Source organism: Heliangelus exortis, chromosome 1, assembly GCF_036169615.1.
Source record: "Heliangelus exortis chromosome 1, bHelExo1.hap1, whole genome shotgun sequence".
NCBI classification, from domain to species: domain Eukaryota; kingdom Metazoa; phylum Chordata; class Aves; order Apodiformes; family Trochilidae; genus Heliangelus; species Heliangelus exortis.
The window spans coordinates 186761450-186782951 of NC_092422.1; the positions used below are offsets into that span (position 1 = coordinate 186761450).

At 38.1% G+C, this 21502-nt stretch overlaps 1 protein-coding gene across 2 annotated transcripts in view; it reads right to left on the reverse strand.

Annotated features, from left to right (window-relative positions):
* Positions 1–231: 231 nt before the first annotated feature.
* The window catches only part of SEMA3C (semaphorin 3C), a 114573-nt gene continuing 93302 nt past the window's right edge, over positions 232–21502 (reverse strand). Inside the window, exons 13-18 of one of the 2 annotated variants that reach the window (XM_071734042.1) lie at positions 13222–13310; positions 11476–11517; positions 10358–10515; positions 7428–7495; positions 3413–3543; positions 232–1562 (exon numbers count right to left, since the gene is read on the reverse strand). In XM_071734042.1, the coding sequence (XP_071590143.1) occupies positions 1149–1562; positions 3413–3543; positions 7428–7495; positions 10358–10515; positions 11476–11517; positions 13222–13310 (902 nt within the window). In that variant the 3' untranslated portion in view covers positions 232–1148. The remainder of the gene's footprint in view (positions 1563–3412; positions 3544–7427; positions 7496–10357; positions 10516–11475; positions 11518–13221; positions 13311–21502) is intronic. The other variant, XM_071734043.1, reaches the window with a different exon arrangement.

Consider the following 21502-nt stretch of genomic DNA (forward strand, 5'->3'; position numbering starts at 1 on the left):
TTTATTTTCTTGATCTTTTCAGCAGAAAACTGAATATGAGAGGAAATCATGAAAATTGAAAAGGAAAAGGGTACAAAGTCTAAAAACTGGAAATGGTTTAATTTAAAAATTCTAGTTAGAATATTTGCTTTTTGAGAAAATAGTTGAAAAAATAATGTTTTGAAAATTTTCAAAGACATTAATGACTTGTTTTCACACTGCAGACCAGCTCCAATTTAATCATGGAACAGATTTAACATAATCTATATTTATTTTGTTCCTGTGTAAAAAGTATACCCACATTCTGTCCTTTGAAAAACACTGGAGTGCAGTTTTTTGAAAAGTATCCAAAATACCTATGTCACTTAGGTGTTTTGCAAAATTGTATGTATATGGAACATTCTTATCTAAGTTTTGTGCCACTTATAAAGCTATGCAGTGTTAGAGGACAGCCTATTTTAATAAAAACCAGTATGTGCAGAGATATTTTAAGTTACATTCCAGAACTCATGAATTTATTACAACTCATACTATGCACAGTAATCAGTGTTTCTTCTGATAAGGTATAATTTTTTTTTTGGTGTTTCTCTTCTACTTGTTCCTTCATTTGACCTCTGTAGGATTACTTAACAAATGGAACATTTCCACTATACTTTACTTGCTCCCTATTTGCATGCATTCACATGATCTGAACAAGGAGTGAAAGCTGTAAACCTAATACTGAACAGTAAATAGAAAGAAAACTCAAGTTCTGCAGTGCAAGGAAATCTTAGTACCATCCCACTTTGAGCATGCATCTTAAGTCAGATTCTTTCACCAGTCTGCTTGGTACAGTACCATAGTTCCAAGAAAATGTATCCATTTTGTAAAATTTTCTATTTAACTGTAATTAAATACTTAGATCTCAAAGATGAATCTGGTTCAAGATGAATACCCAGTTCTGCCTCTAGGACAGAGCCTAACCTAGTGTCAGGAAGCATCTAGGAAAGAAAATGCTCTGAATTATCTTCTTTAGTTAAGTTACGCTGCATTTTTACCGTGAGAAGGATCTTTTCTGAGGCTTGTTGGATTTTAATTTTTTCTTAAAATCAGATTTGCTCCAATTTGTTCTCAATAGACAAATATAAGCCCCCTACAGTGAGGACAGAATCTATTACTATAAAATAAAATTAAGAACCAGGTAATTGATTCCTTCTATTTCTACTTTTCCTGCTATTTATAAGGGCTTTTAGTTTGCTGTAGTCCCCTCTCATCTTCTGGGATTCTTCCCTTTGCTGCCCCTGCTGTCTACTGTCTTTACAGTACTGGTTAATCATCTGCATTTCTGAGTGGCTGAAAGCTCCCACAAAGTCCTTTGGGTGGAACTGCAGTGCTCGGACTGAGCTGGCCCAGGTCCAAGGGGACCACTTGTCAGTCATGACAGCCACCATCTCTGAATCCAACACTTTGAAATTGATCTTTGCTAAGGTCTGCTTGAAGTTGTTCTCTGTTGCAATGCAGTGGTAAAGCCCCCGGTCACTGTCCTGGACAGAGCGAATGAGGAGTCCTTGCTCAGTAGCTATGATCCTCTCATTCAGCTTGACCTAAATAGCAAAAAAGACAGAAGCAACTTTTTAGAGAATGCTGTGGAACAACATAATAGTCGACCTTTGGTAAGTCTCACTTCAAACACCTCTTTATCTCTTACAGAGTAAAGGTACTATATTTTGCTTCTATTGCTTTTAGTGGTAGCAGAGAACTTATCTCAGTGTAGGCAAGGGTTGCTAAAGAAAATTTCTTCAATATTTTTACATGTAGTGGCAAAATAAATTTGATCGGGATGAAGAGAAAGATGCAAATCAGGAGACTGCACAAAATAAGTTGTTTCCATAAAGTTCACATAGTAGAGCTGAGGAAATGAACTTTTATTTGCCAGGGTTACACCCCTGAAAATGTGTCTTCCAGCATCAGACATTGCTGCTGAAACTCAGTGAAAGAAAGGTGTAGAACTGGGAGCTGATCTCATTGAACAAAGGGTGGCTTCTAGTTGAATGTTTTTACTTTGAGCGGGTTTCTGGGCCTAACTTCTGAAGAAAACTATTTGCACTGCAGAATCTATAGCCTGGTAGGAAAGATTTCAGTGCCACCCTCAGATGGGACTTGGGTCATTGGAATCTAAGGGCAATTTTTCTACTCTCCTGTTCTTTCACTGACTTCAGGGAAGTCCCAGATGTTCACAGCATCGGAAGGAAGGAAGTTACCACAACTTGTTGAGTTATAATCGGATTCTAAATGACTGTGTATGCCCCTTTCCATATCAGCTGTTCAGTAAAAATCACTACTTTAACCCCTTGGGAAAGAACACAAGTGTCCTTTGCATTATACCTGATTCTCTTGGGAATTAATTTATTTATTATGCTATTCTGTTATTGTAAACCTTTGTAAGTATTTGCAGAAATCTGAGAGCTGGAAATTTAATCAACCCTTTGATTGCTTTAGTTTGCTTGTTATTATTTAAAACTGCATTGATTCAAATATGGTTTTTGAACATAAGAAAAAAAGCGTAAGATTTCTGATGAAGCAAAGGGTTAAAAAATTGCACCTCAGTTGCCAGGGCACGGCTTGAGTCTTTGAAGAGTACATGAGAAAAACAGATTGAAAAACTGAGTAAAAGGCCTGCAAGTCTTCTCTGATTTTGGATAATGGCTGAATATGAAAATAATTTTTTTTAGTATTTGTAATCTATCAACAGGTACCATATTATTTACTATTTCCTTTCAAAAGATGTTCCTTTTTATTTATATAGTAACTGCCTTGGATTTGAAATGGATTTTTTTCCCCTTTTTATATTACTTAAGGAAAACACATTTCCCCATAAACAATCATGCTGTATATTACAGGGCTGAAACATGAGAGCCTTAGAGAGTGCAGTAATGGAAAATGTGATTGCACCACATTGGGGAAATGCTTTTGTCAATACATGTTCTTAGCCTAGACTAGTTTCTTGCTAAAGAAACCTTGCACATTTCCCCCATTTTTGCCTTTTATCTGCTCAATAACTCAGAAGAGCTACTGCATGCTGACTTCTTCCCAAACTTTATACAGGTTATTGATTTTATGCTTATTTCCTCAGATCAATAAGTGCTTCAAATCTTCAGTTTGCAATTAGTAAAGTGTGAAGGAAGAATTCATTAACAAGTTGTCTGATTTTAGGGGCTGGTTGGAATTTTCTGATAGCTGTTCTGGTCTGAAAGAAATCACTGGGACTGAGAAGTCAAATCCCAGCTATACTGAAGAGTCTGGTGCTGATCACTGTCCTTTATCTACACAAGTTCTCCAGCTTCTCTGTAGCCAGACTGTCTGATGAAAACACAAATGCTCCCATGCCTTGGTCCAGGGAGTGGGTAAGATCCTGACTGAAGTCCATTCAAGAGCTACTGATCACATTACTCACCTCTTTCCTCCTGTCATTGTCTTTCTGCAGCAGCCATTTAATAGAAGCCTGAGGAGATTTGGGTGTGCATTCAAGAAAGGTGGTGTTGTTTTTCACTCCATACTGAACTATTTCTGCAGCATTTCTGTATGCTAAGGAAGAAAAAGAAAGCAAATCAGGCTACTGTGTGAATGGGGATTTGATACAGAAAGCAAAGAACTGCAATACAGGTGAAACGTTTGCAATACAGGTAAAATGCAGTATGTCTGATCCTGATATTGGCCAATAATAAGAAATTTAGGACAGAAAATTTTCAAAGAAAGAAAATTAAACGTGAAGAAGCACATTCAGTTCTGGTGTTTTCAATCTGGGATGGTCTGGTCTGTTCTGAGAAAGCAGAGTACTGTACACCAGCAGGTGCTGAGGGGACAACTGAGTTCAGGGATATTGCTCTCTGAGATTACCTCATTCTCTACTACTACAAGAACTCCTGCCTAGCATTATCCAAACAAGAATGAAGACCCGAATATATTTCTTCACTCTTCAGTTTATGAGTTGAGTAGATAAGGTTATCTGACCCAAAACAACAGCAGCACACCCTCAGACTGCCTGCAGTCTCCCCGGGCAGCGAGAGAGGGCAGGCGCGGCTCCCGCTCCTCCGCTCCTCGCAGTCAACAAGGACGGGACTCGGCTCCCCAGCTGAGAGGCAAGGAGATCGTAGCCAGGCCAGCAAGAGAGAACAGGACAGATTTGTAGCACTCCAGAAACACCTGGGCAAGTGCTGAGCGTGTCATCGCTTAAACTTGTTATGCACCTTTATAGTCTTGAGACATGAACAATTGGCAGTTACAGATATGAACTTGAGATGCTCATTGCTTGGCCCAAGTCATAATATTTATCATGAAAACTGCACACTTCAAGATTTAGAAGCTTTCATCATACATAAAATACTGTATGTGTGTATACACATGTTTAAGGAGAAATGGATAGTTTCACCAGAGGAGGTTTAGACTGGATATTAGGAAAAATTTCTTCATCGAAAGGGTTGTCAGGCACTGGAACAGGCTGCCCAGGGAAGTAGTTGAGTCACCATCCCTGGAGGTATTCAGAAGATGTGTTGCTTAGGGACATGGTTTAGTGGTGGACTTGGCAGTGCTGGGTTAACAGTTGGACTTGATAATCTTAGGAATCTTTTCCAACCTAAACAATCCTATGATTGATTCTATGACACAGAACAGTATGAGAAATGCAAATACCTAGAGGTAGACATGTCTAAAATCAGATGCAGTTTTTACAGTCCTAAGACTGGTTTTCCTCAGACTCTACTTTATCTGCCATTCTTTTCAGCTTCTTTCACCAACTGATATGCAAAATTGGAATATATTCTACTAAAGGAAAGAAACTCTGCATGGTTCCAGTTCTCCAAATTTTTTAGCACATTTATAAGGTTGTACAAAAATCAATTGTAACTTTCAGGACAATAAACATGGAAATATTTTGCATTTAAAGACCAAAAGGCATGAGAGAGCTTATCTGTGGGCTGACCTATCAGTAGCTGTGGAACAGTGAGAATCAGAGCTGTCACACATTTTTACTTATATGTACACTGGAGCTAGGTGTGCTAATGCATTTTTATCTTTTTGATTGATCAATATGTATCTAATTTCTTACCCCACCCATAATGCTACTACTTACACATGCTAAGAAAAGCATTGAGAGAATATAAATGCATTTCTCTAATGGCTAACACAGCATAACAATTGCAAACAGAGAATTAAAAAAGCTATCATAGAAGCCTTATAAGTCTTGATCTATTTAAAAATTGCAATGTGCCAAAAATGTTGAGTCTATTCAGTTTATCTTAGGCATGCAACCTATTCATGTTTAAAGACTTTGTTTCAAGATTATGGTTCCCTACAAACTTGGAAGATTTCTTGCTATTGCTCAAATCTTTCCTCTTTAGTCCTTTATATAGCTTTTATTTTATTCCCTTAAGCACAGTAGTTTTGTTAAATTTTGAAAGTTAGTTAGTCTAAGTTACTGTTTCATCTTTTTGTTTTTTTTTTCAGTGGGGAAATAGCTGCCACCTACTTATGCTATATTCCAATGCTGTTACCCTTTAAAGTGCCTAAAACACATAAACCTATAAATACAGCTTTAAAAAAAAAAAAAAAAAAAAAGGTTGGAAAAAAAGAAACCTGCTTCACAAGACTGTCAAGACATAAATATTTGTTTCCCCTCAGCCCAAAAGCAGACAGTTGACATTCTCAAATTTTCCACATCAAAAGAGGAGACACCCACCCTTGGGACAGACAATGGTCAGTGGTCACAGCACATGCCTGTGTGGTAGGACCCAGCTCAAGTTACTTTGTGATTCAGAGCCTAAGCTTTAATGTGGATCTCTCAGAGCTCAGGTGCATACTCTCACGGTGGGGTCATCTTTTGCAATTACTTGTTCAGGCTATTCAGGTTCAGGACCTAATACTGAATCATGGGGAAAGACCCTCTGGCACTGTAGACTATAAACTGGAACAGGATTAGCCACATTTGGGCTGAGTGATGTACACCCAGATTACACCTGTGGTTTGTTTTGATCCAGAAGAGTCTTCTGAGACCCAGAAGTGACCATTTCAGTGGAATTATCGTTAACTGAACGTTTCACATGTAACTAGTAAAATATTGGGCTTTTACTAAAAACATTCACAAAAATTTACAGTCCAGTCTATTATTTGGTCTTCAGGTGGTACATATGAGAATGAACTTCAGAATGAGAGCTCAGAGATGAAAGAAGACCTCTAACCTGTGTCATAGAATCATAGAATCATAGAATCGTCTGGGTTGGAAGGGACCTCAGAGATCATCAAGTCCAACCCTTGATACACTACTGCTGCAGTTACCAGACCATGGCACTGAGTGCCACATCCAGTCTCTTTTTAAATATCTCCAGGGATGGAGAATCCACCACTTCCCGGGGCAGCCCATTCCAGTGTTTGATCACCCTCTCCGTAAAGAAATTCTTTCTAATGTCCAAGCTAAACCTCCCCTGGCACAACTTGAGACCCTGCCCCCTTGTCTTGCTGATAGTTGCCTAGAAAAAGAGACCGACCCTCACCTGGCTACAACCTCCTTTCAGGTAGTTGTAGAGAGTGATGAGGTCTCCCCTGAGCCTCCTCTTCTCCAGGCTGAACAGCCCCAGTTCCCTCAGCCTCACTTCATAGGACTTGTGCTCGAGTCCCTCCACCAGACTAGTTGCCCTCCTTTGGACCCGCTCCAGGACCTCAATCTCCTTCCTGAACTGAGGGGCCCAGAACTGGACACAGTGTCGCTTCTTTGATGGTGTGCATTGACACAGCCTAGCTCAGACATGCATCGGGTTGAAGAGGGTTAATCTGCCTTTATGCATGCTCCTACTCTTACTATGACTGAAAATATTTCATTGGTGTCCATCAGTCTGGTCAAAGTTGTAGGTAGGAGGGAAGAGCATTGGCTCCACTGTTTACCTGCACCATGCCAGGTTGATGAAACAGTTGCACATCTGGAAATAAGGGACTTAATAAAGAGATTTGGAATGGTTTATTTTCCCATATAGAGGGACAGAAAAAAGGCAGGCTGAGAACCTCAAAAGACAGATTGAACACATGATCTTTCCTGAAAGATGTGCTCCAAAACACAATGTGATCTGAAGTACACAGAATTATTCTGAGGTCCAAGGCTCAAATATATGAAGAGGAATTAATAAAGACTGAATGGATTCAGAAGTAGAATAGCTCTCAATTTAACTGTACCTGGGTTTAGTCAACAACCTGTTATTTCATATATGTGAACCATGTATTTTATGGTTCTTCCTTTTATGGTATATGTGCAAGTTTCATGTAATTGCAAGGAAAAATGTTAAAGTGAAATCAAAACAAAACTCATACTTGGAAAATAACTATGCTTTAACAGTAAACCACACAGATAATGTGAGTTATGATGAATCACATAAAGGAAAGTCATGCATTTTTTATATAGCATGAGGATCTCTAAATTACAGTACCTTTCAGGTTGAAACCTCGGCACTGAGTCAGAGGGTTTCCATGCCTCACGTCTTGCCGCCGACTCCTCCTGAAATATTTTGTAAAAACAAACTGTTACTCCAAGATAGCTACACTGCAAAGAAACATCTTTTTCTTGTGGGTTTGTTTTTTTTTTGTTTTTTTTTTTTCTACTAGATCAACTGTTGGGAATAGTTCATGACCTACTGGGTGTGCTTTACTCTTGGCAGGCTTCCTAGAATGAAGATGCTGTTTAAGAGAGTAATCTGATTGCTGAAGTTTATAAAATGGTTGTACTTTTATTAGGTACATTAGTTTTGCAATGGAGGTATAGAGATGGAAAGACTAGAGGTGATGCAAAAAATAGACATACATTCACTATTGCAAGACCTAGCATTCAAAGCCAGAACCCCTTGGTTTCAACAGACTTTATTTTTGCTGCCTGTAGCTAGCTTGGTAGCAGAGTGACTGAGGTATTCATCCAGAATGGAGGAGAGCTAAGATTCAGTCCTGTCCTCTACTTGTATGTGACTATTTCCAAAAGATACTTAAACTCACAAACCAAAGAATACTTCTAAATTACACTGCGTTATATTATTTGGATGACAGATGCAAAATCACAATTCTGTAGCCAAGGAGCTTACTGGTAATGGAAATAATGACATTTCAGACCTCCTCAGCTAGGTGGTCATGGATCACAGCATCCAGTGCATGAAAAACTGGTACCTTAATCTTTTATTCTTAAGATACATTATGTTTTTCCTGAATATTTATTAAAGTTAGTTCAATATTTATTAAAAAAATATATTGCTCATAGACTGTAGCAAATGGATGCTGCTGGGATATTGTGAGCTGTATTCTGAACTATGCACCACTGATTTGTGAGATCAGAAGTCATTAAAAACCCCTGCAGCTCCAGGATTACTGAGTGAAGGGTGATGCCTCTGTGGCCACATCATACCAGATACTGCACAAACACCCAAAGACAGTGTTTACAATCCCATGTCACCTGATCCTTCACTGCATTGTTTTAAAAGAAAACATTTGAAAGGTGGTATTTCAAAGGAGTAATTTTTTACATTCCAAGTATATTTTTGATGTTTACCATAAAAAAAATTTCATCTTACGCCCTGGAATCTTAACCTTTGTGAACCATTTATATGAGTCAAAGGAGATACGGAAAAGTTTCCGATTGAATTTCAGAATTCCTGTGCTACCGTGAGCTGCTCCTCACTGTCAAAAATGGAATACCACTTGCATTAAGCAAGTCTGAGAACATAAACTTCTAGTGTGATATTTACAAAAAAATGGGTAAGAATGGTGTTTAGAAAATAAAGATAGTACTGTCAAGTGTTTTGAGGTAAATCAATGTTGGATGAGGAATCCAAGTAATCCATAAGAGACAGAGGTGTCAAAAGAAGCAAGTAAGAAATGTGTCCAGCAGATACCACTGTCTAGACTATGGGATTTGGTTCTAATTACCAAATTCTCCTTAGTCTCTCTTGTCAGATAAAGTGACAACTCATTTCCTTTACATATAAAAAACAGTTGGTTTTTTGTTCCATACACTTTTAGGTGTTTGTTTTGATGTTATATAAAAAGCAAATTGCAAACAAAATGTCAGTGTGAAAGCAAGCCCTAGTGGAAATAACCCTGGGTGTATGTAACAGGGATGGCAAGGAATCCACTGGAAACTGTCTAAATGGGTATATTTGGCTGCTCATTATACCTTTCAGCAGCTATGTTAGCGTAGGCGTTAGGTGGTCTGAGACTTGGTGATTTTGTTTTTTTTTCCTCTCCTCCATTCCCACTTTTGGCCTTTGTTCCATGCAAGAAAACACTCTGCAAACTGGAAGCTGAATATAGTGAGTGAAAGCAGTAAAAGCTCCAGGTTCTTTCAGTTGATGCATGGCCAGATTGGGCTTTACTTTTTCATCTCAAACAAGGAATGAGTCAAGAAAACTTTGCAATTACTAGAATTGTCTTTAGTCCCAGGGGATGACATTGTCATCATCTGGTTGGGTCACTGGAGCAGAGCCAAGCTTTGCCTGTTTTTGTCTACTGTGTCCCCCCACGTAGGTAAAGAAATGATGCCCAGTAATTGTCTCTGGTCTTCTGCATCTGCAGCTCAGATGCAGGCAGTAAGCACAGTGGCACAGAGTGGGTAAAGCACTGACACACACCTGAAAGGTTTGTCTCCTCTGCAGTAATACCTCATTGTGTATTCTGTAGCTTTGTTTTTTATGAAGTGAAATTTTAGTAATCCAAGAGCTCCCTGCAGCTCCCTGCTATTAAATATTGCCCTTGGGAGGAGGAAAGAGGCTCCTGTTTTGCATAAGAATTATGAGAAGGACTATTAGCTCTGTTGTAAATTAAAAAGAAATTGCTTTCACTGTCTGCATTAATAAATCTTATGTCAAAAACTCCAAATCTGCAGGCATTACATGGAAATCACATTTACCTAAAATTTCCCAGGAAACAGTTCTTATTATTTAGGAGCAAATGAGGAACAGAAAAAAAAAAAAAAAAAAAAAAAGAAGACACTTTATTTCTCAGACAGCCCAAGAGATATTTTGCTCTAGTTAGGGCTATCATAACTACACCCATAGTGAGCAACAGAATTTAAGCAAAGGGAACAAATGCTTCAATAATTTTGTGTGCATGAGCTAGAAGGGTTAATATTTATGATTAGGAATGTTTTTTTCCAGTCTGTAACTTTAAATATGAAAAGGCAAGGTCTTTAACATACACTCTTGCAGCATACACTCCTATGAACAATGCCAAGCACAATAGGTGCAGAGCTGTTGTCTGAACACGCTCCTGAAAGGAACGACATTCAACTTCCCCACTGCATTACAACACCCCAGGCTGCATAGCAGCACAAAAGCCTTTTTTCCTTGCAGACTTCACTTGGCTGCTACGTGCTGCTCACCTTTTCCCTGTGGGATAAAACCTGGAGCAGGAGTTGCCATCCCAGGCACAGTAGGGGTCTCGGGCCAGGCAGCAGTCAGCACAGGCGGTCCCGTAGATGTGGCAGCGATGCAAGGACACCTGGGTGACCCCTTCATCTGAGCTCACATACAGCTGTTGCTGTAGAAGGAAATGTAAAGATTTCTTTGAGATGTGGAGAAGTTTCACTCAAGACACCTAAAAACCTTCCAATTAATTTTGGAATTAACTCAAGACCAAGAGGGGAGCCACTAATATATATAAAATGCCAAGATAAACAGTAATCTCCCAGGTGAACAGGCCTATAATATTTCCACCTTCCTGTTAGAATATACGTAGAAAGACTGGGGAATGTTAATGTTTTTTGGACATTGAGTGTCATTGTTCTGTTCTGTGGCAGACAGGCTGAGTTAATATTGGTCAGATATGAGAACTTTGTTCTTATTCAGTAAGGATTATTGGCTCAAGCCTTTGAACTATGTATTTTCACTGCATAAAATCACTACAATAAATATTATGCAGAGTTCCTCATTGGAATCTCCAGTGCATAAATTTCCAAGACATAAAAGCTAGAGATTATGTTGAGGCTTAGGGTCAGATTCTGATAGCTTTATATACCTGGAAAAAAATAAGCCAACAGAACTTTTATAATAAATGAGAGCTTTTGCAAAAGAAGTTCAAAGTGAATAGGCCATCACCAAAATCAGGGCCAAAATTATTATTTTTTTTTTTAATAAGAAACCATCAATCCATTTTTGTTAAAATATAAATTAATGTTGAACAGAAACCTTGAAACTCCCTTTATCTTTTTGTCAAAAACTTAAAAAATTACACTGAATTAAATTTGGTGAATAATGTTTATGTGCTAGTAGTTTTGTAAAATATTGAGGGACATTTGCTTTACATACTAAAAAGAAATTGTTTCATCTTAGTGTGTGGGGCATATAAACAACTCATGCAAACTTGTCATGTTTTCTCTATACTCTTTATAAAAAAATATGCCTGTATTTAGTATGCTACACAACAATTGGTATTCTAACATCTTTATGTCATTTATTTATCAATTAATAAGCATTAAGTAAGCATTCCACTTTTCTTTACCTTTTTAGATGAAATCTTCATTGTTGTTATAGGAGTATTACTCTGAAAAGACAAAATTCCAAACTGCATTTACAAGAACTCTTGTTAATCCTGTCCAACATGAAAATTTGAAATTCAAAAAAACCAAAGCCATATCTAAGAAAACTATAACTTTTCATAGTTTGGAAAGGCATCACTCACTCCTACTAATTTTTTGCTATTTTCAGAGCTAAACAAATGACATAAATACAAGCAATGTCTCACAATGTGTTAGTTAAACTCAGCTGCATTATTGTTAATCATGTGCACCAAAAAGATTTTTACACTTCTAATCAACCTCCATCTGTGCTACCTCACCAGTATAGGAGCCATGTGTTTTGAAGCCATTACTCTCACTTTGTAATACAAAACAATGCTTGTTCTTTGGCAATAATTATAAAGAAAAATCATACAATAGCTCATGGATATTTACCACATGATCCAGATCAGAGTATGCCATATTTCTCCTACACATTATCTACATTTTGGGCACCATCCAACATATACTTTCAGATTATCAATGAGTGGAATATTAAAAATGGCCTATGTGTTACTGGATGTTCATTTACTCAAGGCAGTACTGGATACTACTGTGTGTCATCACCCAGTCTATTATTATCTGTGTCCAAATCAAATGTTAAAGAGTTGGAAAAGGAATTGTCACATTCATTGCCTTAAGCAAGAGAAGCAATTAATTATTCTAATCCAAACTAATTATAAAACTGATAGCAATTAAAATATTCAGCAGTTTTTTAAGATTTAGCATTTCCTCAGTCACAAAGGAAACCCGATTCTAGTCCAGGATTAACTGTAGTGGATTACAAGCAGAGCAAGGAGGCCAGGACTAGGAAAACTGGCTGTTAATCATGAGAACTGGCAAAGATTTAAAGGACTTTAGAGCTGCTGTAGTATTTCATGAACTGTCTGAAGACTCAAGGTCAAATGCACCATTGGACCTGATGCCGCATTCTCCTTTCCTTGCTTATAGTCTGGAAAGGAATCAGTGCTTTGCTTACTCTCAATATTTATTAGCACACAGCCAGTGATCTCATTCCTCCTCTCCTGGAGAGACTCATCAAAATACTGCTGTGATACCTGCACAGACTGCAACAACAGAGGTTATGATATCATAATATTGAGGATTCAGGAAAAAAAGTTTGTGCACAGAGGTCCAGAAACTAGGTTTTGGATCAGGATTCCTCTGTCCACCTATCTGTTTGCTGTATCAATTTACCTTTCAGTAAATGGAATTACTAATACTTGGGTGAAGAGTACTCTTCAGACAGTGTTACTCATATCTTTTTTAAAGGGCAGTCTCCAACAAAAGCCTAGGAAGACTAATTATGTCTTTATGAGGGTTAACACACGGGGTGTATTCCTTTTCTTAAAGACACTGTTAATGCTCTTTGTCTAGATAAAAAACTTAAATTTTCCTTTTTGTATCCCCTCAACGAAAGAGAAAAGACCATGACAAAACCCTTTACAGCGTTTAAGGCTGCATACCACCATTTGCCCAACTCAAATATAGGGGGAAAAAGGGACTTAAGCTAGCTATAGGGTTTGTAACAGTGGATACTTGATATTCCTCTTTATGTGGGTATCAAGCTGGCAGTATGCACATTTATTTGAGCTTTTATCAAGTCTCAATTGCCCTTGCCAAAGCCTCCTAGAACAAAGTGTTTGTGTGAACATACATGTTGGAAGAATAAAAGTAGGAGCAAGCCAAACCTGAAAAACCTCCAGCTCTTCTAAAATGAGTTCTCCACTTGCAGAGAAGTTGGTGGGTAGGACAACAACTTTTTGCACAGTTCCTTGATCTGGAAAATATGAGGAAAAGTGAGAACACGTGGCTGAGACAGAGAGAGAGAAAAACACATATGAACTATTATCATATTAAAACAAAGTACCATCAAAGTGAGCATTATCACAGAGAGAAGGGTAGGGAAACGTTCACAAATTTCTACATTTTGGGGTCAGAAAGGACCATGAGATGTTTCCTCATATAGGAATACCCTATATAATATTATTTTTACATATGAACATGAAGAAATTTTGGTAAGATTTGAGGTACTACCATCACTTTTACATTCTACTAAAAAAGACCAACCAAAACCTGTATCTTCTGCACTAGTTGCTGTACAGACAGGCAGGCAGAAGCAGTACCTTTCTAATGATCTTAAAGACACAGAGATATAAACAGGTAAAAAGGAGCTGCTACAGAATGTGTTATATATTCATATTCAATAATAAATATAATAACAGTTGACAATGTAAAAGGTGAAACTTCCAAAAACAGCTAAACCAAGTATAAACTTTTTATTTTTTTGGGGGGGGAAGTCAAAGATTAATTAAGTCTGTTCCATATTGGTAGGAGTTAACATTTTAGTCCATAAGGAAAAAAGAAAAAGCAAGGTCAAGATACTGTAGCTACTCAAGCATGGCTGCTCTCTCAAAATACTGTTCTTAGCCCAAATCAGACCAAAAGAGGAAGTAAGGAGGGTAGGGCAGTGGCAGCGTTTTTGTAGGTTGAATGTGGTAAGTGAGAGGGTTTCTTGTTACTAGTTTTGCAAGTTTCTTGTGTGGAAATAATATATATGAGACGGAAGGGTCCACCTCTGAATGCTCTTAAAGGCTGAGATAGCCACCAAAGAAAAGGCATACTGAGGGGGAATCAAAAGGACAAGCATTTTCACTTGGAGAAAAACCAGCACATAGAATTCCTCTTGACTGAATGGCCCGGAAACTATTCTGGGTAGAATGAATTTATTTGCTCAGTACTGATTCTGAGGAATGAGATCGCATGGTACAGATTCTGTTCAGCCTTCAGAAGTTTAAACTTGTGTGGTTAGTAAAACATTAGTATAGCATAATATAGGTAAATATCTGCAAGCATTTTTATGACTTTTTGACCAGGGAAAGGAAATCTCAGATTCCTGTTTGGCAGTTCTTGATATGGACAATGCAGACTGAGCAAGGACAATTTTGCTTTTATTTTTAAGGTCAGTGACTAAAATCCATAGCTGGACCTACAGGACAAGTTGGTTACAGTAAATCATTTACATCTTCTTATTTCCCTGGAGGACACCAGAAAATAATAATATATTTTATTTTTTAAAAATAAGGTTTAAAGGCTCAATATTGATATGTAATGACCTGACCAATCACAGAGCACACATATCAGTATTTTGTGTTTAAACGGAAGAAGAAAAGATAGATTCAAAGTTGTCAAGACTTAATATATGCAGCTATCAATTGTACATGCTCAGGGCATTTTAGGCATGAATTTTTCTTAAGAATTTTCTATGGAGAACATTTATTTTCACTATACAATGGCACAATAAACCAGTTCCTTCCAAAGAAACTTTATTGAAAGTAAATCTTGAGGTAGCACACCTGTGGTCTAAACTGGCTGCCAGTATTAGCAAAGCTGTGGGACAGAGATTTACTAACTTGCCAGAGTCATTGAAGCTTTAAACTACTTCAGATGCATCCCTCGTTGAAGCTAAGGAGAAGTGTGTGCATGTGCACCTGTGCACAGTTCTGCGTTCACTAAAGGGAATAACCCACCAACAAACATACACAGCTTAAGTCCAGTCTACTTCTGCTTTTTTGCATCCTTTTATCAATGGCCTCCCTCTAAGATTAAACTATACCATAAAAAATACTGTAACAGACCTCTAGGAAGAGATCGCTGCCTTTTGTGGGGTTTGTTGTTTTTTTTTTTTCAGCTGCTTTCAGTGTCAACTACCTGTGACCCTGACATGCAGGGCACTAAGCATGTTGACAGTGACCTTACCTGCAAAGGAATGTGAAGCTGCTGAGGCTCTTAAGAACTGGTTCATTTCAATGATCCATTAGCACATGCCACACATTTAAAATTCCTAAATTGTCTTTGCTCCTCAAACATTGCCTCAAACTGAAATCAGAACCTAAGGGGAGATTTTATCCTGGGCATTGGCATGGAAAATACTGATAATGCCTGACGCCAAGTCCTTGTGTCCTAATAAACTTTCCTGTTTGAAAACTAGTTTTCTATCTGCCTTTTTGTCACACCCCGCCAAATACACAGAGTTAAGGACTGTTTACCTTGCTATTCATTCCCTTTGACTCAATATTTTGCCATTAGGTTTGACTCAGTATTGCACCCTGAGGGACAGATTGTTGCAGAAAGGAATGTTCCATTGTTTTAAAGGCATTAGTAAACTTAATACAACATTTAAAATCAATATGATGTTGTATGCAATAAAAAGCTATTCATTCATGAATACACTTAAAAAGAGGAATTTCAATAGTCTCTACATATATTTATAAATATATCACAATTCTAATAATACATGGCTTATAGGCAATAGCCCTCCACCCCTCATATAGTTTTTCTACTGTTTCTCAGCCTGCTCCCTCATAAATGAAAAACAAATACTTGTGCCCAGAAAACAGTTCTTATTCATTACTCATTAGTATTAATGTCTTCCCCAAAAGCACAGCAGCTGACAAATCAAGCAGTTATACAGGTTTGTGTCAGAAAGCTTAAGGTACATCTGAGTTTTTCTTATTTCCTCTAATGGTGAAGCAGCAGAATAAATTCCCTGGGTCAGAAGGAAGGCTGGAAAGGATGCAGAACTGTGCTATGCAGGAGTAATATGCAAAGTAGCAGTGCCTGAGCTGTTTCCCACTGTATTTTATAATACGTAACCTTTTACATTGTAAGCCAGGCATAAGAGATCATCAAACAAGTGTAAGTCAAATCTTTTCATGTCTAGGTCAATGTATGAAATTATAAGCTAATTGTAAAATGATAAAAGTGAACAGGATACCATCCCTCACCGTTTACTTGTTAATTCCAGAAATCCACTTGCAAATATTTCTACACTGTTACGATTTCACATAGTCACAAAAAAAAAAAAAAAAAAAAAAAAAAAAAGACTATTGTGCCTCCAGAATATCAATTCACCAGTAGAATCTATGAAGTGAAGAGGCAGATTTATGCTCACCACTTCCCTGACTTTTCACTGGGAGCTGTTTGCAGCCTTGTGTCAGCCCAGCAGCTTGGGAGCTGAGAGCAGACGGACAAACAAGAAGGAATCTCCCTCAAGCTGACAGCAAGAAGACAATGGCAATTCATTATGATTGGTTTTCTGTTTCAGAGCTGCTTGAACAACTGCAGTCTCCCAGCTGGATGTGGAAGACAATGTTATTAAGATCACGTTCCCTCAGAGAGGACTAAGAAAGAGGGAACAGCAAGGGAGCGAAGTGCTAACATCCTGTAGGCTAAAAAATGCTGTAGAGAGTATGCAGAGTGGAAAATAAATGGAAAAAGAAGGCACTGCAATAAATGGTCCAAGGAAGGAGAGACAAATAAGTAACAACAATAATAACAATGATAAAGGAAAAAAACCCCAAAAACAACAAAACCAGAACTTACTTGAAATGCAGGGTATGATTCTGGACTGGTATTAATCAGCTAAGCTTCACTGGTACCAGTTGGACTATGACTGATTACCCTAATTCCTAGTCTAGCTGACCATGGGCAATGGAAAAAGCAAAGCTTAATGAACAGCAATGGAAAAGACAAAGGTGTTTGGCTGGAATCTATTCCAGAAGCTGAATCTGCAGGTCTGAATTCAGATCTCATTCTCTGTGCTTCTATTAGCTGTTCTTCTCCAGCCCTGTGTAAACACTGCAGTTGTAAATGCTGTTATCCTCAAAGAGAGTCAAGACCCATCTACCCTTGAGCCATGGCACATGCACAAACTGAACAACAAATTAAAAAGTGACTTTTCCTCACCATAGAAAAATGACTGTGATGGACAACAACTGCTATCCTGCCAGGATTTTCACAGAGGCCTCCTGCAATGAATCCCCTCCCTGATGTGTCAGACATTGCTGAAAACACTCTGAGCACTTATCCCTGTGTTATACCTGTGAGCCTCATTGCAGCGTAATTATTTTGGTCTCTAATCTGATTTGAACCTGATGCAAAAATAAAATTACAAACCAAAAAGAAAATAGTTTTCAGAACACTTAAAATGTCTCTGATTGAGTATATGCTGTCTCACCACAGCACCTAAGTTGGTGACAGGGTAGCAGTCAGGGCCTGCATATTCTCTTAGTTGTCTGCTCAAAGTCAGGGCTTCCACCACAGCCACATAACCTCTCTGTGCTTCACTTCATTCATCTGTCAAATGGGTGTGAACTTTTTCCAGCTTATAGTAATGCTATGAAACTTTGTAAAGTCATTTCAAGTTGCACCAAAATTTAAAAAAGGCAGATACAAATGTCTAAGGAGCTCACACTTGAAGGCAAAACTTTCACACAGTCACAGCTTGGTCAAACTTCTGGAACACACTTTGAGCTTGTCTGAACAAAAATTTATCAGGGGAAATGAAATAGGTGAAGGAACACCTTCTTAACTTACGTATCTTCTTAAAAGGCAATAAAAAAGGCTTTTATGAGTTGGCCGATGGAACATTTTGAATTACGCAGGCAGTATGACCAAGAGGAAGAAGGAAACTGTGCTTGCTGCCTGTTGTGATGCTGTTGTGCAACATCATCTTCCCAAGCTCGCAGTCACGAAGCGACATTCAGTATTTCTCTGGGAGGCAAGCTTGCTCTTCTGAACAGATTATCTCTCTCTGTTAGAATCTGTAGCTCATTACAGTATTTTGGCTATTACATTACTGGAGGCTACTGTTGTCAGCAAGGGCTAGTTTTCTAAAAAGACAGGCATCATGTAACACCATGAAAATGAGTATTACAACCCTATACTTTGAAGGCACTCACTGCATCCAGACTGTGAAAATAAGTGTTGCATCAGAGGATAAAAGATAATAAGAAACATCAATCAACATCACGCCACATCAGATGCATGTGGCCCACATTAATCATCTGAATAAGCCACACTGAAATCTGAAGTGCCTTTTCACGACAGCAACTTAGATCTCTTTCCACAAAAACGTTTCCTGTCTTTGTAGCAAGAAGATGAAAAAAATCCTAGCAGTGCCCATGGCTGTTTAATGTACCCAGGTTTGACCCAGACATTTAAATATTTTCATAACACCCAGAGCAATAAAAAAATCCATGCATAATCTTTTGGTTGTGCAATCTGTGTGTACATTGAACAAAGGCTTTCGTGCTGCAAGCAGTAGGTGGCATGCTTAAAAAATAAATATTAATCTCAGGAAAATGTTCTCATGCTGTTTTACTGCTTTTCTTAAAACTGAGATGGAAAGCCATCTACCAAAGGATAAAAGGAAAATGTTGAAGGCTTGGGTTCTTTCGATATAACTAAAATGAGTAAAGTAATTAGAGTAAAACTCTAATGTGAATCAAAAACTGGAGGACTGAGTCTTGGCCTACCACAGAAATGGGATTACTGAAGCAGAACTCTAACCCCAAATTCCTGAACGGCTTATGTTATAACTCATTTCATAGGGAAAAAGTATCATCAGCACCTCCCTTTTCAGATATGCAAGTGAGTGATTACATTAAATTGTACCTCAGGTTTCTGTTTGGGAGGAGGAAGTACACAGCACTTGTAGCACTACTTTCTATTTTTAAAGACTTTCTCTAAACTGACTCATTTCAGAGGAGGGTGAAGAGATCCCTTTGGGTGGACTTGGGACTCTTCAGGTTGAAAAACACAGGGGAAAAAAAGGAGATTGCTATTATTTGAAAAAACAGGTGGAATGCTGTGAGAACAATATCCGTCCCTGGGACTTATTTTTTTAGCTATGTGGGTGAGTGAGAGAGAAAAGCAAAGTACTAACCAATTTTGGGCATGAACCAGTCCAAAAGAGCTCAGCACTACTGTCTGGGTGCACAAAGGAAGCACTACATTTAGTTCACATTAATGTAAAAAAATTACACAGCTGCCTATACCATCCCATACCATGGCTACATGATGAAAACCACTGCGGTTCTTGGATCTTTATACTTCTGTTATTCTTCACTTGCATTTAGGAACTGATTTATTACTGAGGCTACAGAGGAAGGGAAGAAAAGCTGAACATTTTGTGTGCTCTGCATCTGGCAAGACATAAAACACTCCAATTTCAAGCATGAGACAGGTCACTGACAGTGACAGACATGGCTGGCAACATCTCAGTTCAGCAGCACTAACTCATCATCCAAGCTGACTGTAATTGTCACCAGGTGTCAAGTCCCATTGTCTCTGGCTGTTGGGGTCTAGGCTCCCAAGGAAATTATCACATGAAATTTCCCTATACAATGTGCTTTTTGCATTTGATGGGACAAGCTGACACCAACGCAAATCCCCTCTGCATTCCTTTTGACAGTTAATATCTCTATCAAATCCTCCTGAGTCTCACAGAAAGGAGAGAATAAAGAAAACCAGTTTCTCCTCTTGGTGGCTGAAACTTGATCACTATTATTTAAAAGGCCTGAGAAATGCAGTAACTTACACTGAACCTTCTGAAGAAGCCCTTGGAAGACATTAACGTCCTGTGTCTTTCTCAAGAAAAATAATTCCTCCCTTCCAACTAAACAGAAAGCAGACAATAATCCTCAGCTCCAGAGTTGTGAAGAAGATAAAGCAAAGAATGCATAGTATCAAGAGCTGCAGTTTAGGTATTTGCCCATAATGAACCCTCTGCTGATACAGAGGAGAATTAGCAAAATGTAAGAACAAGATTAATTAAGTCAATGTTTTTAATGAATCACAAGTGTATGTGCAAGGCCATGCTGATTACCTAAAAACAGTCAGAAACTAATTAAAGTATGAAATGAACAGAACTGTATCTCTCGCTGAATTACAGAAATGCTAAGTATCAGCACTATGCATTTTCAATCACAGTTCAAATTTTCAATGAATTGCTAGCAAAACCTATCACTGCCACATTAAGAATCCTATATTGTTTGGAAACCTATGTCTTACCTTTTCCACTGACATTTAGTAGAATTTTACTCCCATTAGCATTAGATCATTATACAGCATTTTTAAAAATCGTGCACTATAAAAAAAAATGCATAGAATGTTCATTTCAAATATGTGTACTAGCCTACCAAACTACTACTCTGGCTAAACACAATGATTTAGCAAGGAATAAAGTTAACAGAAAACCCGACCTCCCTTAATATGAGTATTTGTGGAGTTGCATAAGAGTAGTACGAACAAAATGTAGTAACAATTCTAATTTGTCTACAGATATATAGAAAGATTATTTTCTTCTGTAGAAATGGAGGAAAATTACCCTAGTAAAGTGTGCCAAAGTCAAGAACTGTAGCTGCATTAATTAAACTAAAACCAAAATGTGGTTACAAGTTAGGGAGTGGGGAAAAAACCCTCACTTCAAGAAAACCCTGTCATAATTAGCTTAAGTTGGTAGTTTCCAATGTCTCTGCAAACAGGATCAAAGAGAACTTCAAGAACACCTTACAAGTCATTTATCAACTGCCAACCAAAAAACCAAAAATACTCAGATCAAAACCTGATGAAATTCCTAATATAATTCTTTACTCAGAGCTTCTTCTGTCCTGACTATGCCTTACAGTATATTAAGCATTCAAAGTACAGCAGATGGTGACCTGGAAAAGGTTTGACACAAGAGCTGAGTGTTTCTGTTTTCCTATTTTGTTGAACAGCAGAAGCCTGCAGGATGGAAGGGGATCTCCAGAAGTCCAGTCCTTCACACAAAGCAGATCCAGTTAAGAGTTGGTTGCTTGGGCCTTCATAGGATTGGGTTTTGAATCCTTTGGGTCTTTGAGGAAGGAAAATTCATGTCTCTGGGCCTTAATGCAAATGTTTGACCACAGTGATGGTGAAAAAAAAACAACAAACCACCTTTTCCCTTATACCTAATTGTGATGTCTCACATTGAAACTCATGTCCATTGACTCTCACCCTGACACCATGCACCTTGAGATGAGCCTAGATCTGATTTTTTTGCATTAGATAGTTGTCCCTTCCCATTAGATTGTTGTAATCACCAGTAAGATCTCCCCTTACTTTTCTCTGAATAAACACAATTCACTCAGCATCCTCTCATCCATT